This window comes from Oncorhynchus nerka, linkage group LG19 (genome assembly GCF_034236695.1).
Source record: "Oncorhynchus nerka isolate Pitt River linkage group LG19, Oner_Uvic_2.0, whole genome shotgun sequence".
Lineage (NCBI taxonomy): Eukaryota > Metazoa > Chordata > Actinopteri > Salmoniformes > Salmonidae > Oncorhynchus > Oncorhynchus nerka.
Window position 1 is genome coordinate 8,823,193 of NC_088414.1, and position 27,894 is coordinate 8,851,086.

General features: G+C 43.6%; 2 protein-coding genes across 4 annotated transcripts; both read left to right on the forward strand.

The window, feature by feature from the left end:
- LOC115147162 (uncharacterized) lies at positions 1 to 17,700 on the forward strand. Of its 3 annotated transcripts, none has more exons than XM_029689224.2 (5): positions 1 to 387; positions 14,560 to 14,954; positions 15,041 to 15,098; positions 15,363 to 15,692; positions 15,947 to 17,700. In XM_029689224.2, the coding sequence occupies exons 2-5, from the start codon at positions 14,568 to 14,570 to the stop codon at positions 17,698 to 17,700; spliced, it is 2,529 nt and encodes an 842-aa protein (XP_029545084.2). In that variant the 5' UTR covers positions 1 to 387; positions 14,560 to 14,567. The 3 variants fall into 3 exon arrangements, with proteins under 3 accessions (XP_029545084.2, XP_029545083.2, XP_029545082.2); XM_029689223.2 differs by having other exon boundaries at positions 14,560 to 14,945; XM_029689222.2 differs by having other exon boundaries at positions 1 to 382.
- On the forward strand, positions 17,685 to 25,181 carry LOC135562383 (protein PRR14L-like). The gene is made up of 5 exons (XM_065004685.1): positions 17,685 to 17,902; positions 20,674 to 20,869; positions 21,314 to 21,447; positions 21,660 to 21,731; positions 22,716 to 25,181. Exons 1-5 carry the CDS (start codon positions 17,772 to 17,774, stop codon positions 22,984 to 22,986), a joined length of 804 nt encoding a protein of 267 aa, XP_064860757.1. The 5' UTR covers positions 17,685 to 17,771; the 3' UTR covers positions 22,987 to 25,181.
- The last annotated feature ends 2,713 nt before the right edge of the window (positions 25,182 to 27,894 follow it).

Consider the following 27,894-nt stretch of genomic DNA (forward strand, 5'->3'; position numbering starts at 1 on the left):
CTCCGCCAATGGCTGAGTCGTTCGTAAGGAAGTTAGAATCCAATCCTGTCAATTGTCTCGCCCTGAACCGAGGACAATTTAGTTATTTTTTCGTAAACAAATATGTATTTTTTTGCCAACAAACATTGCCAAATACCGGTATAAGGTCATCTAGATATATTAAACAGACGTCTTGAACTGGCTTATAAGGGGGTCGGTTCTGAAATGTAATATCCTGCATTTCTCCTGTCGGACAAGAGCCGCTTTCCACCGTATGCGCAGCGGTTAGCGAACTAATGAAATCTTTACGGGATGGAACAGCAAACTGGACTTTTATCTATGAATTTGTAGGGAACGCTTGATAAAGCCAAATATTCACAGCGGGCGCAGAGCTCCGGCCGAGGTAGGGTAAGTTATATTTACAATTTTCAAAACCTGCCGGCTAAAATGCTTGGACAGAGGGAGAGGCGTGTAGCACGTGCCATTCGACATCGTTTTGATCGCATTGTGAACCAGAATCTGTGTTTACAGGAGACATTGAATATGGCGATTCTCAATTTTTCGGTTGCATGTATCTTTTTATCTACACCTTTTTTAGAAGCACATACTGGCCGTGGCGGCAATAATAACGATAGTTGCGCAGAAAAACTCAATTCTTTGATAAGTACAAAATGTAATGTGACATTATTCAACTTGAAATCTGGTGAATGCCAAGTTGAATGGCTGCTTCCTGGGTTTAAAGGATAATCGCCATATTCAACGTCTCATGTAAACCCAGATACTGGTTAAACTAATTTGTAGCTAATATACAAAGTGTAGCCAGTCGTACTATTGTAGAGTGTATTCAGTGTTTCCACGATTGTATATTTTCAATAGACTTTATGTGCGTAACTCACATTTAGACACCTTTTTATTCATTATGAAATGTATAAATAAACCGGGTCTATCGGTACCTCTTCACTGAACACGATAGAGGGGGGCGAGGGTACATGAACAGGGTGGGATCATAGAGAATGATAGAGGCCCAAAGGCTGTTTTAGCAAGGGCAGTGCCATTGAGGGCTTCCACCATTTTAATGTAGTCAACTGGGTGGGACTTTAAACTTTATGGGGTTGACCCCTCCTGATCACCCCGTTGGAGTCATGTGCAACTGGATCATCAGGATGGGTCAGCCAGTCGTGAACATTATTGACTACTTAAAAATGGATCTGCCAGTGCGCTCAGAGATGGCATAAAAGGGACTATATAGGGAGGCTTTCGCTATCATTATCTATGGGTCGGACCAAAGTTGGGTAAAGCTGAACTTTATGAAAATACTCCATGACATCACAGCGCGATTGACCAATCAAAGTTATAGCTTCCATGCCTTACTGAATTTACTGTTGATAGCAAGCATAATAGGTAGTGCTAGGTAACTTGTTAGAACCCACATGAGGACAGTGCTAGCATGGTTATCCACATTTTTGCTAGTAGTTAACATGAAATGTACCAGCCAAGATCCGTAGAGCACGTTCGGGGCGATGAAACAACATAGTCCCATTTATTTATTTCAATGAGCGAAGTGGGCCGGGGGACCGTTGGGCAACGCAAGCATAGCCCCTCACGGAGTGGCGGTCACGTGGGCCGTACTGGGATACGGATTCAAAAGTCCCTCAATCGGCCATTGGTGCCCATACAAATTAGCCCCAAGGTTGCCTTGTTCATTATCCTAACTGAAATACCATGACTGTTTTCTCATTAGCTGGAAATGTCTGATAAAACATACTTTGGTGATGTCATTATCAAACTAGGGAAAGGGGATAACTAGTCAGTTGTACAACCTGAATACATTCAACTGAAATGTGTCTTCTGCATTTAACCCAACCCATCTGAAACAGAGAGGTGCGGGGGCTGCCTTCATCGACATCCACGTCTTTGGCGCCCGGGGAACAGTGGGGTTATGCTCTTGCTCAGATGCAAAAGGACAGATTTTTACCTTGTCAGCTCAGGGATTCAATCCAGCAAACTACTACATTCCCCTTGAGAAAATATACCTTTTTGTGTGCTATTAGGTTTTCTATTAGCGTGCTAACACTCAGGTAGAATAGCTAGCCATCGCTAGTATCCACTGGTTGAAGTAACTTGTGAGTGTAATGGAGTTGACTGGTGACTATGACAGGAATATGTATCATTCACAACATTGGGTGGGGGGGACACAATCTTTATGCGAATATACCACATTCATTGCGGCACGCTTGACCAATTGAAGCTCACTACAGCCCCTTCTGGATTGGCAGTTGATACCTAGCACTAAATAGTTTGGTTGCTAATGGGCAGCTACGGGCTGCTCCCCTGTTTCTGTGGTTATGGATCCAGGAACTGGCACGGCCACTCATTTTTAGCATACAAATTTCAACAACATTGTGGTTCCGAACATTGAATGGCTACAAAAATCTCGGGTATTGAACCATTCATTCAAAAGATGAAAAATCGCTTTACAGAAACTGCTATATAAGGGGGAAAAGTAAAGGATACAACACTGCACATACCAGAGTTACTGGGGGCAAACACATTACTCATCCTCTACAGCATTGCAGTCTGTAACGTTAACTCACAGAGCAGATACAAGTCAAGTGATCCAGTGGAGGCTCCTCAGAGGAGGAAGGGAAGGACATTGCTTGGGCGGTATGTATATACCAGGGTATTTGGAAATGTCCACGGGATGGTTTTTCAATAGTCAATATCATTGAAACTATTTCTTACGTTTTTCAATACGTTTTAATATTTGTTGAAATCCAAGTAAATGACTGCAGTCAACCTGTGCTTAGGGGATAAAAGAAGATTGTGTTCTTATTTCACCTGTCACATTTTACATTATGAATCTTACTTAGTTCCCCAGCACAGTTGAGCCAGTCATGTGTTTGTAGAAAATAGCACAAGAGAAAGAGGGAGCAGGTGACTCCTGCTGTGTATTTACAGGGGTCGCGTTTTATATTGAAAGTCAAGTGTTTTGCTTCAATAGAGTGATCAGGGAAGTACAACTATAGTTTTCCGTCACAGAAAATACATTAGTGCAACACATTCGGCAGAAAATAGCTTCATTTTCATCAGATGACAGAAGTGCAACACAATTTTGCTGGCAGCCTCACAAGTAAATTAACTCAAAATGAAAATGCAAGGTATTTTTTGCAAAAACTATTCATGGCCATCATTATTTCTAATGTTTAGGCCTTTCATAGAAAGAATGTAGCCAGCTACATTTCCTAATGTTTTGTTTAAAGTCAATCTAGTATTTTAGCGGAGAAAAATAGTTTGGCTACACAAGAAAAGTACTGCAGATAATAAACCACACCGGTCGGAGAACTGTGTGCTGATAGAATGGCCATTAGTGAATTTTCATCTGAGTGGGAAAGTGCAACTGAAGCACAAAATTGGTCTGACGCCCAGCAGAAATGATAAAAATAACCATTTTAGATCTGTGTTTACAAAATGCAGCAAGATATTTCTTGTGTGTTATCTTTTTTCCTGTGAGAAAAAACACGGAATTATGCGTTAACACAACCCCTAGTTTAACTTGTTATCTAAGTAAGTGGCTGCATTAATAAGGTGATTGGGCATCATATCGTGTTAGCTTTCTGCCATGTTTGAGAACTCAAAGCCCTTTGGATTAGTTATTTGTACTGCTGCCACTGTTATCTTGATTTCCTTGTATTTCTCTTTACAATTTTTTATTTGATTTAACTAGGCAAGTTCTCTGCTCCCATCTAGTTCTCAGCCCATCTGCTCCCTCCCCCCTCCTCTCCTAGCAGGCAGGTCCGTTGCCCTAGCGACTCCAGACTCCACACAGACACGGCGTGTAGACATGCTGCTGAAGAGACAGTACTGCATGAGTCAAAACTTTGTTCATTTGCACAATGTCTCTCGTTCACATTCGCTTGTGAACGTGTCCAAACTCACCAAAAACGACATTCAGTAACACCTACCTAAATGTATAACTTCATGAGCTGGATTGCCTGTCTTTGCAAATAGTTTATTTTCCTTTGCACTCACATATTTAGCTAGCAGCCTCGGGAAATTAGCTATTATTTGTACTAATTTTGTTAGCATTCAGGTAATGGGCTTTTTTGCATTTTTTGGCGCATGTGTACTAAGCCAGTAATACCGTAAATCCCAGGTTGAGAGAAGGACTGTATGACTGAAAATCTGGATACTGCCCAACCCTAAGAATGACTATCCTACTCAGTTTTTTATACATATTTCTGTAGTGAAACATTAAATGTAACCTTTTGAGCTAAAACTATACTAAATATATTCACGTCACCAAATAACTGATTAAAACACCCTGTTTTGCAATGAAGGTCTACAATAGCCTCAACAGCACTCTCTGGGGTAGCACCACCATTGTCTGTCCTCCTTTGGGAACATTGACTTCAATACAAGACCTAGGAGGCTAATGGTTCTCACCCCCTTCCATAGACCAACACTGTAATTATGACGACTTCCGGAGGACGTCCTTCAACCTGTCAGCGCTCTTGCAGTAGTAACTGACATGTTGTCCACCTAATCAAAGGATCATATAATTTATCTAGTACTGAAAGCATATGCTACAGCTAGCTTAACACTGCAGTGCAAAACATATGGTGAGTAGTTCACTCAGGGAGAGAGAGGGGGGAGTAGTTCACTCAGGGAGAGAGAGTGGTGAGTAATTCACTCAGGGAGAGAGAGTGGTGAGTAGTTCACTCAGGGAGAGAGAGTGGTGAGTAGATCACTCGGGGAGAGAGAGTGGTGAGTAGATCACTCGGGGAGAGAGAGTGGTGAGTAGTTCACTCAGGGAGAGAGAGTGGTGAGTAGATCACTCAGGGAGAGAGTGGTGAGTAGATCACTCAGGGAGAGAGGGGTGAGTAGTACACTCAGGGAGAGAGAGCGGTGAGTAGTACACTCAGGGAGAGAGAGTGGTGAGTAGTTCACTCAGGGAGAGAGAGTGGTGAGTAGATCACTCAGGGAGAGAGAGTGGTGAGTAGTTCACTCAGGGAGAGAGTGATGAGTAGTTCACTCGGGGAGAGAGAGTGGTGAGTAGATCACTCGGGGAGAGAGAGTGGTGAGTAGATCACTCGGGGAGAGAGAGTGGTGAGTAGATCACTCGGGGAGAGAGAGTGGTGAGTAGATCACTCGGGGAGAGAGAGTGGTGAGTAGTTGAACACTTTTACAAATGAATTTCTTTACAATTAAGGGGATGCGGCAGAGGGAGAGAGCTATATTTGATTGTATTTTTGTTCATCCAATGCAGCTATCTTATTTAACCTACTCAAACACCTGGGTCAAACAGAGAGGAATGCTATTTTTGTTAGCTAGCTGGCTTAGGCTGTCCAACACAGGAACTCTTCCAAGTCTCTGTAAGCTTTCAGTTTGATCAATTTATTGCCATCGGGGCCCGGTGGTGTAACAGCTTGCTGTACGTTGTACTCTGATTGCAGCGGGTTTGGGTTTATTAACGTGTTAGTTCTAGCAGCTATGTTTACTATGACGTTAGCTAATATGGTGACAACGGTGTAGGCTGTGTGTAGCGGTTAAGGCTGTCCCCGACTTAAACAAATAAATAATAATCTTGGCCAACCGAGAGTTGTCTGTTCTTTCGACTAGGGTTGCACATTTTGGGGAATATTCAGAGGTGGAAACTTTCCGTGGGAATATATGGGAATTAATATTAATACCATATAAATGTACAGTTGAAGTCGGAAGTTTACATACACTTAGGTTGGAGTCATTAACTTGTTTTTCAACCACTCCGCAAATTTCTTGTTAACAAACTATAGATTTGGCAATTCGGTTAGGACATCTACTGTGTGCATGACACAAGTCATTTTTCCAACAATTGTTTACAGACAGATTATTTAACTTCTAATTCACTGTATCACAATTCCAGTGGGTCAGAAGTTTACATACACTAAGTTGACTGCATTTAAACAGCTTGGAAAATTCCAGAAAATGATGACATGGCTTTAGAAGCTTCTGATAGGCTAATTTGACCTCATTTGAGTGAATTGGGGGTGTACCTGTGGATGTTTTTCAAGGCCTACCTTCAAACTCAGTGCCTCTTTGCTTGACATCATGGGAAAATCAAAAGAAATCAGCCAATATCTCAGGGGGAATAATTGTAGATCTCCACTGAGAGGCAGGTGGTTAGAGTGTTGGACTACCGGTAGTTAACTGTAAGGTTGCAAGTTCAAACCCCCGAGCTGACAAGGTACAAATCTGTCGTTCTGCCCCTGAACAGGCAGTTAACCCACTGTTCCTAGGCCGTCTTTGAAAATAAGAATTTGTTCTTAACTGACTTGCCTAGTTAAATAAAGGTTAACTTGAATTTTTTTAATATATATATATTTTTTTATAAAGTTTTCATAACAATCAGTAATAAACATTTTTGGACACTGATTGTGGCCGATTACATTGCACTCCACCAGGAGACTGCGTGACAGGCTCACTACCTGTTACGGGAGTACAGTAAGAGAAGTTTAACGCTAGCTTGCAACTGATTGTTAAAAAAAAAAATCTTCACATAATCACTAGTTAACTACACATGGTTGATGATATTACTGGGTTAACTAGCTTGTCCTGTGTTGCATATAATCAATGCGGTGTCTGTTAATTTCTCATCAAATCATAGCCTACTTCGCCAATGATTTAACAAGCGCATTCGCGAAAAATGCACTCGTTGCACCAATGTGTACCTAACCACAAACATCAATACACAAGTATATATTTGTAAACCTGCATATTTAGTTAACCTGTCTAGGACTGGGCCTTAGGGCATTAATATGGTCAAATCCGGAAACTATAATTTCGAAAAACAAAACATTTATTCTTTCAGTGACATACGGAACCCTTCCGTATTTTATCAAACGGGTGGCAACCCTAAGTCTAAATATTGCTGTTACATTCCACAACCAATGGTATGTCATAATTATGTAAAATTCTGGCAAATTAGTTTGCAACGAGCCAGGCGGCCCAAACTGTTGCATTTACCCTGACTCTGCGTGCCAGATATTAATATTGCCTGCTAACATGAATTTCTTTAACTAAATATGCAGGTTTAAAAAAATATACTTCTGTGTATTGACTTTAAGAAAGGCATTTGTTTATGGCTAGGTACATTCATGCAATTAAATAATCACCCGTTTGGTGAAGTAGTCTGTGATTCGATGATAAATTAACAGGCACCGCATTGATTATGTGCAACACAGGACAAGCTAGTTAACCTACTAATATCATCAACAATGTGTAGTTAACTAGTGATTATGTGAAGATGCTTTTTTTACAAGTTTAATAGCTAGCAACTTACCTTGGCTCCTTGCTGCACTCGCGTAACAGGTGGCCAGCCTGCCATGCAATGTAATCAGCCATAATCGGCGTCCAAAAATGGCGATTACCGATTGTTATGAAAACTTGAAATCGGCCAAACTCTAGTGGGAAGCATTGGAGTTAACTTGGGCCAGCATCCCTGTGGATCGCTTTCGACACCTTGTAGAGTCCATGCCCTGACAAATTTGTGGCTGTTCTGAGGGCAAAAGGCAATGCAACTCAATATTACGAAGCTTAATGTTTGTACACGTTGTAGCTCTAAACTGGCACACCTGATTCAATTAGTCAACTATCACCAAGACCTTGACTAATTGAAACGTGCCAATTCAGGGCTACAACAAGCATGTGAAACGCCTAATGTTCCCAGAGGAGGGGGTTGGGAAGTACTGGTGTAAAGCCGACATTGTGCCACACGAGTGCACATCTTTGAATTAGATTGGAGGAGTTGAGGGTAGCGTCAAACAATTGGATTTAGTACTTTCTAAGGCACCGCTCGGCGTCTGAAAAGTCAAGCTTTCTCCCAGAACCTTCTAATTTACTGAGTACGGATACCCTCCAATATGGGACACGTGCTGCTAAAATAGGTACAGTCATTGGCCGAGTACTAGGGATGCACCGATATGACATTTGTGGCCGATATCCGATATTTTCCTTGGCGAAAAAAATCGATACCAATATATTTCATATTTTAGCAGCCTTTTAAGCGTTCTAGTACAGTTACATAGTTGACACAATGAAAAAGTAAAACTTTTTTGCATTTACATATGTCCCCATTACCAGTAAAAGATAATCAAAACCTATTTATTTCACTTGCTGTGCTGTTTCGTTCATTAGTTCAGTCTCAACCAGGATTTCATCATACATGTTAAGCAGTTAAGTTTGACATGTTGGGGCGGCAGGGTAGCCTAGTGGTTAGAGCGTTGGACTAGTAACCGGAAGGTTGCAAGTTCAAATCCCCGAGCTGACAAGGTACAAATCTGTCGTTCTGCCCCTGAACAGGCAGTTAACCCACAGTTCCTAGGCCGTCATTGAAAATAAGAACTTGTTCTTAACTGACTTGCCTAGTTAAATAAAGGTAAAAATCAAATTTAAAAAATGTATGAGTTAAGTCGGTCTGTCCGTCGCGCCTCTTCCTCGGTGCGCACTGTCACTGTGTCTAACATTTCACGTGAACCCTGTTTCTTGTCTGCATCGAAGTAGTGGCCCTTGTACTTAGTATCGAGCATGGTGGCGACACAGTGGCTCCAGAGTGCCACCGAATCGCTTGTTCACAGCCTCTAGTCGTGTACTATTCCAAGTTAATCCGGCGGTCTGTGTTGGCATTTTTGTTTCAATGCCATGACGGTATTACGTCTGCTGCAGACGCAGTTGCACTTATTGCTCGAGTCAGTTGTTCAAATGGAGCTAGGAGTTAGCATCGAATAGCCACGGCAATATGCAACTTTTCAGGGAAGTTAGGAACCAATATACACAGGCAGTTAGGAAAGCAGGGGCTAGCTTTTTCAAACAGAAATGTGCATCCTGTAGCACAAACTCAAAAGTTCTGGGACACTAAAGTCCATGGAGAATAAGAGCACCTCCTCCCAGCTGCCCACTGCGCTGAGGCTAGGAAACACTGTCACCACCGGTAAATCCACGATAATTGAGAATTTCAATTAACATTCTACGGCTGGCCATGCTTTCCACCTGGCTACCCATACCCCCCGGGCAACAGCTCTGCACCCCCCACAGCAACTTGCCTAAGCCTCCCCATTTCCCCTTCACCCAAATCCAGATCGCTGATGTTCTGAAAGAGCTGCAAAATCTGGACCCCTACACATCAGCTGGGCTAGACAATCTGGACCCTCTCTTTCTTAAATTATCTGCCGAAATTTTTGCAATCCCTATTACTAGGCTGTTCAACCTCTCTTTTGTATTGTCTGAGATCCCTAAAGACTGGAAAGCTGCCGCGGTCATCCCCCTCTTCAAAGGAGGAGACACTCTAGACCCAGACTGTTACAGACCAATATCCATCCTGCCCTGCCTTTCTAAAGTCTTAGAAAGCCAAGTTAACAAACGGATCACCGACCATTTTGAATCCCACCGTACCTTCTCCACTATGCAATCTGGTTTCCGAGCTGCTCATGGGTGCACCTCAGCCATGCTCAAGGTCCTAAACGATATCATAACTGCCATCGATAAAAGACAATACTGTGCAGCCATCTTCATCGACCTGGCCAAGGCTTTCGACTCTGTCGATCACCGCCTTCTTATCGGCAGACTCAACAGCCTTGGTTTCTCAAATGACTGCCTCGCCTGGTTCACCAACTACTTCTCAGATGGAGTTCGGTGTGTCAAATTGGAGGGCCTGTTGTACGGACCTTTGGCAGCCTCTATGGGGGTGCCACAGTGTTCAATTCTCGGGCCGACTCTTTTCTCTGTATATAGCAATGTTGTCTCTTGCTGCTGGTGATTCTCTGATCCACCTCTACGCAGATGACACCATTCTGTATACTTCTGGTCATTCTTTGGACACTGTGTTAACAAACCTCCAGACAAGCTTCAACGCCATTACAACACTCCTTCCGTGGCCTCCAACTGCTCTTAAATGCAAGTAAAACTAAATGCATGCTCTTCAACCGATCGCTGCCCGCCCGTCTAGCATCACTACTCTGGACGGTTCTGACTTAGAATATGTGGACAACTACAAATATCTAGGTGTCTGGTTAGACTCGCATTAAGCATCTCCAATCCAAAATTAAATCTAGAATCGGCTTCCTTTTTCGTAGCAAAGCATCCTTCACTCATGCTGCCAAACATACCCTCGTAAAACTGACTATCCTACCGTTCCTTGACATCGGCGTTATACAAAATAGCTTTCAACACTCTACTCAGCAAATTGGTAGTCTATCTGTTTTGTCACCGCCCCATATACTACCCACCACTGCGACCTGTATGATCTCATTGGCTGGCCCTCGCTTCATATTCGTCGCCAAACCCACGGGCTCCAGGTCATCTAAGAGTCTTTGCTAGGTAAAGCCCCGCCTTATCTCAGCTCATTGGTCACCATAGCAACACCCACCCATAGCACGCGCTCCAGCAGGTATATTTCACTGGTCATCCCCAAAGCCAACTCTTCCTTTGGCCGCCTTTCCTTCCAGTTCTCTGCTGCCAATGACTGGAACGAATTGCAAAAATCACTGGGGTCTTATCTTTTTTGCTCTTTTGTACCCCAGCATCTCTACTTGCACACTCATCTTCTGCACATCTATTACTCCAGTGTTTAATTGCTAAATTGTAATTATTTCGCCACTATAGCCTATTTCTTGCGTTACCTCCCTAATCTTACTACATTTGCACACACTGTATAACCTTTTCTGTTGTGTAATTGACGTCGTTTGTTTATCCCATGTGTAACTCTGTTTGTGCCGTACTGCTTTGCTTTATCTTGGCCAGGTCGCAGTTGTAAATGAGAACTTGTTCTCAACTGGTCTACCTGGTTAAATAACAGTGAAATGAACAAATTTAATAAAAGTAGTGCTCATGTTTCAAAAATGTTCTCAAATGCCATTGAAATGGCCGCAGCAGTATGAGAACTAGCAGATTCCTGAGCATGCAATAAATCTTTCCTCAGACGGGAATTCTCGTAGACTCACTGTGCTGTCAGACTCCTAATGCTCATGGGGCTGACATTGCTGGTCCAAATGTTAGTCGTGAAGCTAATAGCAGTGACGCCCATAGCAATTAACGTTAGCTCATGGATTTGAGTTTCAACAATACTGTGTAAGTCCGGTAGGGCAACATCTGAAAAATAGCACCGGTGTGTTCTGGTGTTCGACCAGTCGGCGAAAGCCAACATGATCCACGACAGAACAGTTGATTGTCAAGGGCAATGAATTCCGTTATCTTGGAATTAGCGGTTTTGGCCTTCGGGTTGTCTCGCTGAAATGTTCTTACTCTTTCAAATCACTGCTCGACTTGACTGCTCAAGCCACGTTGTGGGCTAGGTTAGGAATGCTGTGTTGCGCATGTAGCGCTATATTTTTTGTGGTGTCATTACGTCATCTACCTACGTTATATAGGTACGCACATCAACTTTGACATCGGGTTTGCACATCGACGTTAAACTAGACATCAGGCCGATTTTGGCATTTTTAGCTAATATCGTCCGATTCCGATTTTCTATATCGTGCATCCCTACCGAGTACTAATCTTGCACACTTCTTCTATACCCTAAGACAGAACATTACTGTTAAAATAACTGTCCGTAATGTACGGCTGACCCCATTTAGTCGATTTGTTTGGTCGATAGGTTGTTGGTCAACCAAGATTTTTTTTTTTTTTTGTCGCGCAGTGGCAAATATATACAAATTAATTTTGGCACACCAGATACTTTTCTGATTCATGCCTGACTGAGTGGACAAATCCATTGCAGAGGCTGCGGGGATGGCACATCAGTAGTACATTTACCATTTAATTACCATAATTTCTAATCTACAATGTTTGTTTGGTTACGGTAACTTCTGTTAACGCATTCAATATATGATTTGTCTTACCGTTGTAGAAGTGGGCATGTTTTCAGATCGCACAACCTAGGCTACACTTGTGAGAAAAAATATTTGGTTCACTTCATACCATTTACAAGTTGTCAATTTATTAATTGTCTTTTGTTTGGAGCGATCGTGTCGATCTTGAGTATGGACACGCACCTGATTACGCAAAGAAGTATGCCTAGGCTTCCTGGCAGCGTGGAAATGTAGGCCTATTAATATGGGCCCATTTGGGGATCTGATACTATTTCTGATTGTCTTAACTCAACATCACTGTGGAGCTTTTTAAAGCACATTTTTTCTTTGCCTAAAACAGCATGTAAATAAAGTATGTTTTTACATCCATTGAAAACAACAATAGTTCATCAACTTAGCCAATTTGAAAAATGTCCAGCTCTCTCCCTTTCAATAACCAATCAGGATGAAAGGGGGGGGGGGGGTAATGTAATGCTCTGACCCAGTGGAAACGTCATAAAATAGGCCTACCTGATTACTTCTTATTCCTTGCACAAATAGCCTACAGCTGTGTCTGTCCCGAGGTTACTGGGTGGAAAACTCTTGAGGGCCCAGAATATTTTGTACAATGTTGCAAGTTCGCTAGGCAAGCTTTGGCTGTACCCAATATAATAGTTGAGACAATGTTTCAAGTTCGTTGCAGACAGGCCATGTGTAGCCAGTGTGATTTTATAGGATATTTATTTTTATCAGGATATTTTCTGGGCTGTAATGTTTAAATTTTTTGGCTTTATGTAGGTTATTTATGCATATTGGCAATGGTAATAGAAGTTACCTTTTTAGATTTGTATCATTTTCATTCAGATAAAATTTGGTTAACCACGACATTGATTTTGAGATATGAAGACATTATGAAAACTGACAGTAGAAATTGTACAATAACTTGGCACTCCAAATGGAAAAGGTTGCCGGCCTCTGATGTTGCCTGTATCCTATTACCGACAACTTCACGAGGCCAGCAGCAGCGGGAGGAGGGGGTGTCGGTCTGCAACATTTTTTTGTATTCTTCTGGTTAGGTTATATTAATCTCTGGCTCCCTTCTAGTCATTTGTGTCTTAATTTTGAATGGCAGTGCTTAAAGCATCAGAAAAGTATTCAGACCACTTTACTTTTTCAACATTTTGTTACATTACAGCCTTATTCTAAAATTGATTAAATATTTTTTTTTACTCATAAATCTACACACAATACCCCATAATAACAAAGCAAAAACAGTTTTTTTTTTAAATGGAAATATCACATTAGGGAAGTATTCAGTCTTCTTGGGTATGACACTACAAGCATGGCACACCTGGATGGGGAGCGTTTCTGCACAACTATTTTCAGGTGTCTCCAGACAGGTGTCCAGACACAGAGCAAACTGGCACTAACCAGAATGCAAAGAGTCCTCAATTGGCAGAGTTGCAAATAAACTGGCCAATAAAAAGAAAAGATTAAGATGGGCAAAAGAACACAGACACTGGACAGATGAACTCTGCCTAGAAGGCCAGCATCCCTGAGTCGCCTCTTCACTGTTGACGTTGAGACGGGTATTTTGCGGGTACTAATGAAGCTGCCAGTTGAGGACTTGTGAGGCGTCTTTTTCTTAAACTAGACACTAATGTACTTGTCCTCTTGCTCAGTTGTGCACCGGGGCCTCCCACTCTTTCTATTCTGGTTAGAGCCAGTTTGCGCTGTTCTGTGAAGGGAGCAGCACACAGCATTGTACAAGTTCTTCAGTTTCTTGGCAATTTCTCGCATGGAATATCCTTTATTTCTCAGAACAAGAATAAACTGACAAGTTTCAGAAGAAAGTTATTTGTTCGGGCCATTTTAAGCCTGTAATCGAACCCACATGCTGATACTCCAGATACTAAACTAGTCTAAAGAAGGCCAGTTTTATTGCTGCTTTAATTAGCACAACAGTTTTCAGCTGTGCTAACATAAATGCAAAAGGGTTTTCTAATGATCAATTAGCCATTTAAAATTATAAACTTGGATTAGCTGACAACGTGCCTTTGGAATACAGGAGTGATGGTTGCTGATAATGGGCCTCTGTACGCCTATGTAGATATTCCATTTAAAAAATCTGCCGTTTCCACAATAGTCATTTACAACGTTAATGATATCTACATCTATTTTTCCACTATATATGGAAAAAAATACATGTTAAATTTTTTTGACCGATTGGTTGAAAGAACTGATGACTCGGTCGACCAAGATTCGGGGACAGCCCTAACTTGTTATAAGTCTATACGTGACGGCGAGCTTCGTAGAGCTATTTATGTTTGGTGTCTGTTTTGGTCATGCTTGTGTATATACGATCTGTCAAACCACAAAACATAGCTTGTGCGTGCAACGAGTCAGTTTACTTGCTGCAGCAATCAAGGATAATTTGTGGGGTAAGGTAACGATGGCTATATGAAGAGAATGTATCACACTGCTTTGGGCAATAATACTGAATGTATTTGGTATTGGCCACTACGTTCCCTGCAATAATAAGATTTAAATCTGATCTTATTTTAGACATTTTAAAATGTAGATTTATGACATTTTGGATTACATGAAGTTTACTCCAGATATCATAATGTCTTAGATTCAATCACTGGGCATATCTTGGTTAATCAGCCATGCTGTGTTGGCCATACAATTGTCTGAACTGGAATTTGACCCAGGTACCACTCTTGTTCCCTTTCTGCTCCCTGTACTGGTCCCTCAGCCCATGTGATGATGTTGTCATCTGTTCCGGCTGTTCCAAGAGGTGGTCAGCAGATACCCGGCACCATATCGGTGGGTCTGGTGGATCCATGCCCCCCTCTTTCCCAGTTGTACCATGAACAACTGGCCACAGGGTGCAGAGAGACTAGCAAGGACCAGAAGACTGCTGTGGCTTGTGTAGGACCTCTGATGACCATGTCTCTCAGACCAGCAGAGAGCAAAGCTAGAGATGGTAATCTTGGGATGAGCTCTGGTGGGAGAGAGCAACAGATCCCGGTGGAGCACAGGCAGAACGCTTTGGGCTCAGTCTCCAGTCTAAGAGGTCATGTCTATGGGACTGCTGGCTCTGCCGACTTCAGAAGAGCAGAGAGACCAGTGTCAGACCAGGTTTGGAATGTGTGTCTTGTTCTTAGTGTATGCTTATGTTTCTGCATGTGTGTCCCATGTGTGTCTTGTTTAAACTTGTGTGTTGTCATTTTCAGGTTCAAGGCTTTCAAAGACCTGGCAACAATGGCAATGTCTTGGTTAATCCAAAACTAGGTAATGTACCATTGTTGATCTCAGTCTGTTGCATAGAAACAGCAGTAATGACGCTGAATGAGTCAAGGAGGCGAATCAGTGAATCTAAGAATTTCAAATGAGCACTGCAAACGTTTTAGAGATGCAGTTCCCATTTGGTCATTAGCCACCATGCGAAATCTCAAACGGTGCAACCAAATCCTTCAGCTACCCAAACCAAACAGCCTACCTCCCCAGTCCCCACGCAGCCTCTCACCTATCTGTGACTGTGTGTTCTGTACACAGAGCCTACCTCCAGAGCCTCAGCCAGGGCCTCGCCTCCGCTTCAAGGCTGCCCCCCTGGCCCTGCTCCCCCGGCCGGCCCCACAGGTGAGCAGCTGGGCATCCTGGAGCGCTGCCTGGCACCCCACCAGGCAGAGATGAAGCGGCTGCTGACGGGTGCCCTGGGCACCCTGTGCCAGCGGCTACAGGTGGTGGAGAGGAGGATGGAGGAGCTCTACGAGCAGGGAACCAAACACGGCAACAGCCTGGCCCTGCTCAACACCCAGGTGGGCCAGCTGGCGAGAAGGATGACCGCCACCACCAAACAGGACTTGTCACCTCTCCATGGTCTGGGTGAGTTGAGGTTGACGCGCTAAAGATTAGAAGGCACCACACTAAAAAGTGTGTGCTTGCTCCCCTGTTATAAAGTCATTTTTAAGTGTTTTTAAGATGTGTGGATTATATCGTTCGTTCGTTAAGTCATACTGACACACATAGGGTATGAAAGGCTAGGTTGTTGTCTGTGTGCTAGATGCTGCTGTGTTTAAATACTTGATTGAATATTATTTTGTTGGTGAGTAATGTTTTGGTTTCTTGTGTTGGTACAGGAACGGAACCAAGGGCGCTGAAAGAAGAAAAGTTGGACTTCACCAAGCTGTTACCACATGGTCCAAAGCCTTCATGCAATATGGGCTGCTCTGGAACAGACAAGGGGAGCCTCACTGGATGTCAATGGAGGATGGCGACAACATTTTCACCTAGCCACAGTCCGGCCCAGCGCTGTGAACACAATGAGGGATTTGGTGGGGAAATGAAAAGGACAGAGTTGGGGCACTTCTTATCCTCTGTCGGAAAAGAGGCAGGCACAGAGTGGTGCATACAGGGAAACTACTCCCCCATGTCGGACTCTGAGGATCTGGACATGGAGCTGGCTGGTGAGAAGGGGCAGGACGCTCCCACCTGGTTGGTCAATTCTGCCCTGGTGGACACAGAGTCTAGTGACAGCCAGGAAGTGACCCTTCTATCTCCTTCTTGGAAGGCACAATCTGGGGACACTCAAGTGAACAGGAGAGGGAGTATGGAGACACATCCACGCCCTCCTCATATACACGTCCCCACTCAATCACAAGGCCAATCCAAAAGCACTGAGATCCCAACGTGTCCAATTCCAAGTAAGGGTGGGACTATGGCTGCATTTTCTGAGGTGGTCCAGTTGAGCCCTATAGGAGCTTGCTCTCTGTTGGCACATTCCGTTAAAGTCGTAGGCTCATCTAGGTCCGAGCACACAGGTAGAATAACTCCAACTTATTTCCAGCGAAGCGTCACCAGCCCACCTCGCACTGACCACACGGCCTACACGCAATCCTCCAAAGAGGCAGAGAAAGACCGGAAGCCTGAGAGGAAGAGGCGGAACAAGAGGAAAGCGAAGGCACACCCGGTTGGCGAGTTAGTCTCCACTGCCGCCGTGTCCATCAAGGGTAGCTTCTCCGCCCAGGTACAGGACCAACCGCAGGCTGGTGTGGGCAGGGAGACAGCCGATGAGAGGCAGTGGAGTCAACAACACGAGAGGTTTGTGGAGAGTATAAGGGTGTCATACGGCGGACAAGAAAATCAGACCCTTAGATTAACCGTACCTACTAATCAGCAACATGCCCAATTTAAATCTCCAGACCGACTATCACCATCAGGTTCAGTCTCTGTGCCGGATTCCCGGTCTCCACCATTGACTGGCTACATGGACCCTCAGAAGGACAAACAAGCCCTCCTGCCCTTCCATTCTATCAGCCCCTCTCTGGACACCTCCGTGGCCTCCAAGTTCCCCTCTCCCCGAAATGGCTCTTGTAAATGTCTCATCGTTGGTGTTCAATCCACCCACCACGAGTGCCAGGCCCTCCTGCTCCAGCTGTCGGACACAGCCAACCACCTCAAAGCTGCCAGCCCCTCTCCGGAGCTCCCCTCACCCCCGGATGGTGATCAAAGCAGAAGGGGGAACCTCCCGCACTTCTTCAACTCCAAGCTCAAGCGCCACTGGGATAAGGACCGGCCCTCCTGTAAGAAGCGGCAGCTAAAAGGCATTAGCAGCACTGGTGGCGCTCTAGCCATGACTCTCCTGGAGCTGCAGGAGGAGACATCGCAGCACCACTGGCAGCCACTGGTGATTCTGGGCAGCCCAGTCTTGCTTCTTTCCCCCCTGCAGCTGGCGTCCCTAGCCCAGACCTTCTCCCGCTGTTGCAGCAAACTCCTGAACGGAGACACCTCTACCCTGCAGCGGGGTCTCTCTCGCCTACTCCGCGCCACTGGTCAGATCCCCATGTCCCTCTTCAGCCAGATGGGCTTTCTAAGATCTCCAAGGGGGGTCTGAGCACTGTGCTGGCCGCCTCCTCCCCAACCTCCTTCCGCCACTGGTTCAGACACAAGTGCCCCGCTCCCCTCATGAGACTGTCGGCCACAGAGATGAAGACTGTGGTGTGTCAGATCATGGAGTCGCGGAAGAAGTACATGCATCTTCCCCTGCTGCCCCTCAAGGACTACACTGGCCCGCCTGGCCTAGGCAATGACCACAGGTCAGTCTATAACGTCATATTGACTTGTGAAAATGGCTTGATGCTCTGAGATAATGAGGGATTTAGAGGTAGCGTTTGAAGAACTCATCTGATTTCTTGTTTGTATTTGTAGTTATGCTCGGCCTTGTTGTCAGGATACTTCCTCTAGCAGGAATTATAAACTGGGTGGTTCGATCCCTGAATGCTAATTGGCTGATAGCCGTGGTATATCAGACTGTATACCACGGGTATGACACATTTATTTTTACTGCTCTAATAACGTTGGTAACCAGTTTTATAATCGCAATAAGGCACCTTAGCCATCAGTGGAGGTTGGTGACTTGAATAATTGAAGAGGATGGGAGACCCATGGTATAGGCAAAATGTGTCAAAATCGGCAGACTAATTATTTTAACCTTAATCATTTAATAAAGACGTTTATAGTACAATATTATGGGGAATGAGAGAAGTACTTGAATGAGGCATGAGTTGAGGTGTTCAGAGGCTTGACCAGTGCAGGACAGGATTTGACTGAGAAGACAAAAAACAATAACACAAGACGCTACACAGACAAAAGAGCTAAGAATGAGTTAGTCTAAGCAAGGTAACATCATTGATGTGTAATGTGTTTTGTCTATGTGATTGACTCAACATACAGTAATGAGAGAAAATGGATAGAGGTACTCAGTGCTTGGAGAGGAAACATTCAATGTGCCGGTGGATGAGCACGTGAGACGTGGCTTCAGGTCATGTCAGGAAAAGTTGACAATGGTAGTGGAGTGGAGTGGTCATCACCTCTTAATCAGCGAACGGGAGGGGACTTAGTTGTAAATACAAATAGCAGATACATTATTTTACAGCTGCAAAATCGTAGGTTTGGACAACGAGTTGCTCTGAAGTTAAACTCAGGCGTCTCACAATTCATAAAGTTACGTACATTTGTTCATATACATTACATTTAGACTAGATTAGGATGGGGATTTCCTCTACCCAGACACAGAAAACAACTGATAGACAATAGAACTCACAGGGCTGAGCTTTATGTGTGTTTGCATCATGCAGACCTATGCAACTGTCATCACTATGTTGATTGATTCATTCCAGTGAATCATTTTGGATTCAAAACGTATAGGCAGCCTAGCCAGCCCAATTTGGAATATAAACCAAATTTGATCACATTCACATTTTCTCCCAACACACAAATGGTCTATAAATACATAACGTTACCCTGACCAGATGGACACCATGGTGCTAGCCCAGACAGTGATGTTGAAGTTACTGTAGACCCTCGGGGCTCCCAAGTGGCGCAGCGGTCTGAGGCACTACATCTCAATGCAAGAGGCGACACTACAGTCCCTGGTTTGAATCCAGGCTGTATCACATCCGGACGTGATTGGGAGTCCCATAGGGCGGCACACAATTGGCCCAGCGTCGTCCAGGTTTGGCCGGGTAGGCCGTCATTGGGAGTCCCATAGGGCGGCACACAATTGGCCCAGCGTCGTCCAGGTTTGGCCGGGTAGGCCGTCATTGTAAATAAGAATTTGTTCTTAACTGACTTATCTTGTTAAACAAAGGTTACATTTAAAAACAAAAAATTATAATAGCAAAACAAAACGGTGTATTTTAATAAATTTATTTGAGGACATATAAAATACTATACTAATATATTCATGTCTCACAATTCTTTCACAGAGGAGGATGATCCTCCTCCTCGGAGCCTCCACTGTTAGCCGTGGTATATTGGCCATATACCACACCCCCTCTGGCCTTATTGCTTAATTCTACCGCAGCAAGGTGATCAGCACATGCAACAAGCCACTCGGTATGATGAATGCCTGTTTTGTCTAGATGTGGGACAGTATCGAATCTCCATAAAATGCAGATCTACCACACAATGTAATAACGGATTGGATTTACTATCAATGTGGCCAGACTACACTGTGTGCCCAGGGCACCCGAGTGTACAAAACATTAGGAATTGCCTGCTCTTTCCATGACATCGACTGACCAGGTGAAAGCTATGATCCTTTATTGATGTCACCTGTTAAATCCACTTCAATCAGTGTAGACGAGGGGATTTTTAAGCCTTGACACAATTGTGACATGGATTGTGTATGTGTGCCATTCAGAGGGTGAATGGGCAAGATGAAAGATTTGTCTTTGAATGGGGTATGGTAGTAGATGCCAGGTGCACCGGTTTGTGTCAAGAACTGCAACTCTGCTGAGTTTTTCATGCTCAACAGTTTCCTGCGTGTATCAAGAATTGTCCATCACCCAAGGGACATCCAGCCAACTTGACACAACTGCATTGGAGTCAACATGGGCCAGCATCTCTATGGAACGCTTTCAGCACCTTGTATAGTCTATGCCCTGGCGAATTGAGGCTGTTGAAAAGGGGGGATCAATATTAAGGTGTTTTTAATGTTTTGTACACTCTGTACATTGCATCCTTTACTGATTTTTGTCAGTGGCATCTGAAATATAAACACAATGTTGTAATCGTAGCAGCGGGAATATTTGTGGGTGTGGGGGTGTGGCGACTCTTTCGGGGGGGGGACAGAATTGTTTTTCTTCTTTTTTTTCTTCACCCACATTACAGGCTATATCATCATTTAATTTTTGGATTTATTTTGTAATGAAGATTTTTTGTTAATTCCGATTTTTGAGCAGGTGCTTCAGCACACCTACTTCCCGTGACTATGATTGCAACGGTGCACAACCTATGAATTTGATCCAAAATACTTTTTTCTAACAGTTGAACTTTTTTTCTCCTTCCTGTCCTGCCCGAGCAGCACATCTTTCACCTCTCCGCCCACACAGCGATGTAGGGTCAGACTCACCCCAGAGCGGGCCCTTTCCCAATCCAGAACCAGCCATGGGCACAGCCCCAAGACCATGCGTCTGGATAACCAGCCTGAGCCTGTACCCAGTCTTGCCAACGTCAAATACCCAGGTCTGCATGGGCATGGCTGCAGCCCATCCAGAGAGGTGAGCCTGCCATATACAGGAACTGTACACGTCCTACGCTATACTCTTAGTCTGGGCTTTGTTTGGTTGTACTATACAAAGCCTTCTACTCAATATAGGTGTAGCTCTGATGCTCTGTATTATCCTCACAATGTATTGGGACCAGCAGATTTGAGCCAAATCTCAGTCTCTGCAGTCTCTGTTCCTAAGGGGCCTGATGAATGTTGTGTGACAACGGGAACACCATTTCGGTGTTGACTAATGAGGATGCTCATTTTCTCCACGGAGAGAGATACCGTATCTTTTATTCCCTTTGAGCATCATTATTTTTCAAAGAAGCACCTCAAACTCTTACAATCCAGCTAGTTGTACCTCTCCCATGTGTCTTCTTTGCTATTATTAAAATACAAAATATTTTCTGGTTCTGTGACCTTGTTTACTTTCTTTCTTTCTGTGGCTCTGCAGGGAGGTCTGTATGAGGCGACTGTGGGGGCCCCGCCTGGCCAGCGCTCCAAGAGGGTATCCCAGATCCGCATCCGGAAGACTGTTCCCAAACCAGACAATAACCTCACGCCCATGGGCCTGCCCAAACCAAAGAGGTGAGGGGAAAAACCAGTAACTAACAAAACAATTGGATTGTTGATTTTATAGGGGCTCGTGTGATCACACAGATTGCCAATAGTAAATTCTTAAGTCAAGCTAGAAGACACGTCTGAACAGGGCCGTTGTGTCGAACTAGTAGTTTGATCAACTATCCTCCTGTGTCTCAACTGTGTTTCACATGTTTTTATTTGTGTGTACATTGCATCAGACTGAAGAAGAAGGAGTTCAGCTTGGAGGAGATTTACACCAACAAGAATTATAGATCGCCCACTCCCAACAGGTCAGTCATCATTTTTATTATTCAAACTGTACCTTAAGTTGAACATGACAACGCACAGTTTATTAAAACACTTTGTTGTCAGTCAGTAGGCTGTTTTTAAATGGGTATATCTACTGTAGTCTATACTTCTTATCGCTGCCCAGAGATCTCCTCTTGCAGCCACCTTGGCTCATGATATTAGACCTGATGCTTGGCTTACTTTATACATACTTTATATGTACACGGTGGCCACATACACCGAGTGTATGAAACATTAGGAATACCTGTTTCAATTAGTCAAGGACTTGGTGATTAGTTGACAAATTGAATCCGGTGTGCCATTTTAGGGCCACAACACGTACACTGAGTGTACAAAACATTAGGCGCAGCTTCTTAATATTGAGTTTCACCCCCTTTTGCCCTCAGGACAGCCTCAATTTGTCGGGGCATGGACTCTACAAGGTGTCAAGCTTTCCTCATGGATGCTGGCCCCATGTTGACAGTTGTGTCAAGTTGGCTAGATGTCCTTTTGGTGGTGGACCAATGTTGACACACACGGGAAACTGTTGAGCATGAAAAACCCAGCAGCGTTGCAGTTCTTGACACACTCAAACTTGCACCTACTACCATACCCTGTTCAAAGGCACTTAAATATTTGGTCTTTCCCATTCACCCTCTGAATGGCACACATACACCATTTTTAGGCTTAAAGAAACATATTTAACCTGTCTTCTCTCCATCTGCACTGATTTGAAGTGGATTTAACAAGTGACATCAATAAGGGATCCTGGTCAGTCTATCGTGGACATAGCAGGTGTTCCCAATGTTTTGTATTGTCCATGTGTGTTTTCTGCCAATGCATTCACCCCTCTCTAAGGCACTGAAGAATCTCTTTTGTCTTTCTCTCATTATGCTCAAAATGCCATTTTTACCCTTGATTTTCTTTTATCATATGGTTCATATTTTCTTCAGTATATGGTTTATCATATTGTTTTCCCATACCAGGAGCCTAGAGACAATCTTCGAGGAGCCCAAGGAGAAGAACGGATTGCTGGTCTGCATCGGCCACCAGAAGAGGAAGCGCGTGCTGAACTTCCCAGACTTCACACTGCCGCGCAAACGAAAAGCCAGAGCCAACCTGCTGCCCCTGCGCGTGAAGGGCCCCAGGGGCCGGGGCCGGAGGGGGAGGCCCGACGATTCCGACCTGGACATTATGCTCATCGAGAGGCTGAGCGAGCTGGAGGACTTCTTCACCTGCCAAGGCCTGGAGGACTGAGCAGTCCCTCAACACCCCCTCCTTCACATCCAAATGCACAGGATGTGTCCCAAATGGCACCCTGTTCAGCATATAGTGCTCTACTTTTGACCCAAGCCCACTGGGTCAAAAGTAGTCTCATTTGTGACATGCTACACATGCAGTTCCTCATTCTCAGTTTTTGTTTGGTGCACTTGAAATAACTAGCCAGTCACATTATTGTTTTATAACTGCTAGCATTTGAAGAGCTAGAAAAGAGCAAAGGCAAACCGTGCCACCGGCCAGCCCAGGCACCGTGCCACTGGCCAGCCCAGGCACCGTGCCACTGGCCAGCCCAGGCACCGTGCCACTGGCCAGCCCAGGCACCGTGCCACTGGCCAGCCCAGGCACATTTGTTATTGTTTTGAGGAAATGAGCGTTCGGCATCGTTAAAAATAAATATATTTGAACATACTGTGCTGTTCTACTGCAGTGTTTGTTGTTTGAAGTAAAGTCTTTGTTGTAATGTTGCAAACGGACGTTGCTGCTTCACCGCTATGGATTCCAACTTTAATGCCTTAGTGGAAGTTTAAAGTCAATCCAGCAAAGATATGATTTTGTTGATAGACAATGAATAATGGTTGAACAATAACTGTCTTCTTAGGAACTGATAATTGAAACAGAATTTGGAACACTGATACCTAAATGTGTGTGTTCGTTCGCACACATGAAGCTTTTGCGTATGAACACTGTAGAATACACAAGCACATGGGTGGCAAGTTCACCAACCCATACCCGAGCACTTTCCTTCTTACCTTATTCAGACCATGTGACCTGTACTGGGAAAAACTCTGGGTTGTAGTTAAGGCCCAGAATCTTTGTTAGGCAGGTGGTCGCATGGTCAGGAAAAACTCTTGTCCCTAACCGTTTTCCATTTGATGGGGGTGTTTGAGGAGGTCATGTGCACTGAGTGCTCCTTGCTTCTAGTACAGTGAGAGTGTGGGCTGTGTGCCTGTAGTTATTTTCCTAATTCCTATTGCTGCTATACCCCCTACCTAGTATATTGCTAAATTATATTATAGATGTTATGTCAAAGTTCAGAACATCAGTTTTATTTTTGAAACCACGTGATCCATAGTCATATGCGGTGCATTGGGAAGGTATTCAGACCCATTTCCTTGTTCAATATTTTGTTACGTTAAAGCCATCTACACATTATACCCCATAATGACACAGGGGGAAAAAAAATGTTTTATACATTTTTGACACAATTATAAAATAGACTGCCTTAGATTGGAAGACCTAACCTGGTTGCCAGATCTATTTATACTTCTTGCGTTATCATACCAAACAGTCTGGCCTTAGTGCAATCTCATTTTCACATTGCATAATGACTGTCAAGATACATTTATGCTTTAGCAATATCCTTATCTGGGAACCAGGCTATAACTATTGTTGTAGTGTTTGCTTACCTCTGTGCATTTTGTTATGACAACATTTGTTATGAAACACTAATTTCAGGTGAATAATTAGTTTTTGAACTGTGGTCAGTCATCATTACATATCAGACAGGTCTTGGTGCGGATTGAAGTGGAAACGGTGAGCTCCGCAGCCACACACATTGACATAATCTGCTCTTGAATTGCTCAGCACAAAATGAAAGTGTCATTATCTGACAGTGATCTAATGGGGTTTGTATTTAACGCCCAAATAATTCACTGTTCATACTTAAGTTTTTTATTCATTTTCTTTTGTATTGTATTGTACTTTCTAAGAGAGAACTCATGTGGTTTGCAATCATTGTTTGTATACTTCTCTGCTACCCTGGACCTATTTGCCAGTAGCTTTTCTTGTGTGGTAGAAGTCTTCACTTATTGACCCCCCCCCCAAGAGAGCCAGACCCCATGAAGTGTTCTATTGCACCTTCTCTCCCGTCCTCTGACCTCTGCTCTTCAGGCCAGAGATTGAATTGTAGAAACAAGTTATTTTAATTTAGCTGTAGCAGAGGATTATTTGTGTTTACACTGGTGTGCAGTGTAAGAAGTGACACACTTTGGAATGTGAGAATATGAATTTTATATTGTTTTTTCATTAAATCCCTCCTATTGTTTATTTCATCCTCTGTTAAAAGTGATGGGTGCTTACTGCATCTCAGACTGAAGGTTAGCACTGTCAATTATTGTAATATATTTTTATGAATAAAATGGCATTGAAATGTGTCGTTTCTTAATAGGTTTTATGTGCTTAGAACTGATTTATTTGCTTGGCTGAAACCATTGCTCCGTTTTGAGAAATCTATTCATGTATTGTAAGCATTCTATGGACAAGGTATGACAGCAATCCATGCTTTACCTGGCTGCTGTTGTGGTACAAATCCAATGAAAATCAGTGGTACCTATATTAGAATTTTCACACGTCATGTCCAAAACATTCTAAATTATGTTAAATTGATTGTGAGATTTGGTCATGTATGTATTAAATAGTTTTTTTCCTCATCAATTTACACACCATACCCCATAATGACAAAGTGAAAAATAAATGTTAGCTAATTTATGAATTTTTTAAAACAAAACATCACATTTACATAAGTATTCAGACCCAGTACTTTGTTGAAGCACCTTTGACAGCAATTATGGCCTCAGGTCTTCTTGGGTATGATGCTACAAGCTTTGCACCTGTATTTGGGGAGTTTCTCCCATTCTCTGTAGATCCTCTCAAGCTCTGTCAGGTTGGATGGGGAGTGTTCCTGCACAGCTATTTTCATCTCTCCAGAGATGTTCGATCGGGTTCAAGTCCGAGCCGATCAAGAACATTCAGAGACTTGTCCCAAAGCCACTCCTGCGTTGTTTTGGCTGTGTGCTTAGGGTTGTTGACCTGTTGTAAGGTGAACCTTCGCCCCAGTCTGAGCGCTCTGGAGCAGTTTTTTAAAATCAAGGATCTCTGTACTTTGCTCCGTTCATTATTAAACCTGAAGTCCAGCTGTAGTGATGTCACTGTCTATGTTATTACCTTTTACTCATGAGACCAAAACCATGCCTACACAGATATAAACAAGGCTTTTAGTGTTATCTAAAAGCTTAGCAGTACATGTCCAAGTTGATTCATAGTGGAACGTCTGACTAGTCTCCTATCTGTTACGCTCCCCTGCAGAGTTCTGTCTTCACAGTCACACATTTCTCAGACAGTTTCTTCATAAGAGGCAGAGAGCCTAGAAAAGTACTGTGGAACAATATTAAACCTCATAATGTATATATATTGTTAATCTGTAGTCTAGGACCCTATAAATATAAGGAGGGATGGGTCTTATATCCCCTCCCCTTCTATTAATACAACATAAGCATAATCAATTATTCTAATACATCAAACATTTCGTACAGCCCCAATCATGACCCCTAGATGAACCTCTAACAACCGTATGGCTTGGTTTTTGCTCTGACATGCACTGTCAACTGTGGGACCTTATATAGACAGGTGTGTGCATTTATAAATCATGTCCAATCAATTGAATCTACCACAGGTGGACTCCAATCAAGTTGTAGAAAAATGGAAACAGGATGTACATATTTTGGGGATGTAGAGAAATGCTTATGTTCCTAGCTCCAACAGTGCAGTAATACCTAACAATATATGCAAATCCCCAAAAATATGTCAGAGTCAGGAATATAAATCATTTACATTTAAGTGTATATGATTGTGTGTACAGACATTATGGACAGCATATTAATAGAAACGTTGTGTACAGCATTAGTTGTATAGGATGAGCCTTGTCTATAATACAGTATATACAAATGAAGTGGGTAAAACAGTATGAAGTGGTCACTTTAATGATATTTACAGCAGTTTCTAAGGTGCAGGGTTGAGTACCGCTCTCTGGAGAGCCCTGCAGTTGCAGACAGTGCAGTTGCTATACCAGGCGGTGATACAGCCCTCCAGGATGCTCTCAATGGTGCATCTGTAGAAGTGCGTGATGTTCTTAGGGGCCAAGGTGAATATCTTCAGCCTTCTGAGAATGAAGAGGCGCTGTTGCGCCTTCTTCACCACACTGTCTATGTATGGACCATTTCAGGTTGTCAGTGATGTGTACGTCGAGGAACGTGAAGATTTTCACACTCTCCAATGCGGCCCGTCAATGTGGATGGGGTCGTGCTCCATCTGCTGTCTCCTGAAGTTACCGATCAGCTCCTTCGTTTTGTTGAGGGAGAGGTTATTTTCCTAGCACCTCTCTGCCAAGGCCTTTACCTCCTCCCTGTAGGACAGGGGTTCCCATTTTGAAACATTTGAGCGACCTCGACCATGTGAAAAAATTATGTAATTAACAGACAGTTTACTTCTTTATTTGGGACTATGACAGTCAATTGGAAATGACTCTTACATTATCTCACCACTACTAATGAGATGGGTGTGCTTGATGCGTGTCAAGTCAGAGCTTCTCAAAGTTGGGCGTGGTAAACAGTACACGCACACCTCATCTTTGCTGTCACATCCAGCCAGAATCGATATTTGGTTTTAATGCAGACGAGAGCACTGAAGCCAGCTTCACACAGATATGAGCTCGTACCACAAGTTTTATGGTGCTTTCAAGACAACTGGGAACTGAAAAATACGAGGTCAAATCATGACATCAGTGATCTTCAGGTCAGAATTTCGGCGCTCTAGAAAGAGGACCGAGTTCCCGAGTTGGAATTCCAAGTTGGATGACTGTTCAAAATGAATTTTCAGAGTTGTCTTGAATGCACTGATGTCAGAAGTCGAAGAGTTCCCAGTTGTTTTGAACATTAATGCTCAGAGGCATATGGCAGGGTATTTATTCCCTTTGAGTCAGGAACAAAAAATGCATTTGGTCACATGACAGCACGATCAGCTGTTCGATTTCACTTACAGACTTGTCAACTGAGCCAGGATCACAGTCAAAAGGATTGGGAAGTGGGTCCCAAGTGCTCTTCCAATTCG

What these genes read in the sequence shown, in the direction of transcription:
- LOC135562383 (XM_065004685.1), top strand. Translation starts at nt 17,772, where the DNA reads ATGAGACTGTCGGCCACAGAGATGAAGACTGTGGTGTGTCAGATCATG. An exon ending in GGCCTAGGCAATGACCACAG is followed by an intron (nt 17,903 to 20,673) that starts GTCAGTCTATAA and finishes CTGCCCGAGCAG; the next exon opens with CACATCTTTCACCTCTCCGC. An exon ending in AGATCGCCCACTCCCAACAG is followed by an intron (nt 21,732 to 22,715) that starts GTCAGTCATCAT and finishes TTCCCATACCAG; the next exon opens with GAGCCTAGAGACAATCTTCG.
- LOC115147162 (XM_029689224.2), top strand. Translation starts at nt 14,568, where the DNA reads ATGATGTTGTCATCTGTTCCGGCTGTTCCAAGAGGTGGTCAGCAGATA. An exon ending in TGTCAGACCAGGTTTGGAAT is followed by an intron (nt 14,955 to 15,040) that starts GTGTGTCTTGTT and finishes TGTCATTTTCAG; the next exon opens with GTTCAAGGCTTTCAAAGACC. An exon ending in GTCACCTCTCCATGGTCTGG is followed by an intron (nt 15,693 to 15,946) that starts GTGAGTTGAGGT and finishes GTGTTGGTACAG; the next exon opens with GAACGGAACCAAGGGCGCTG.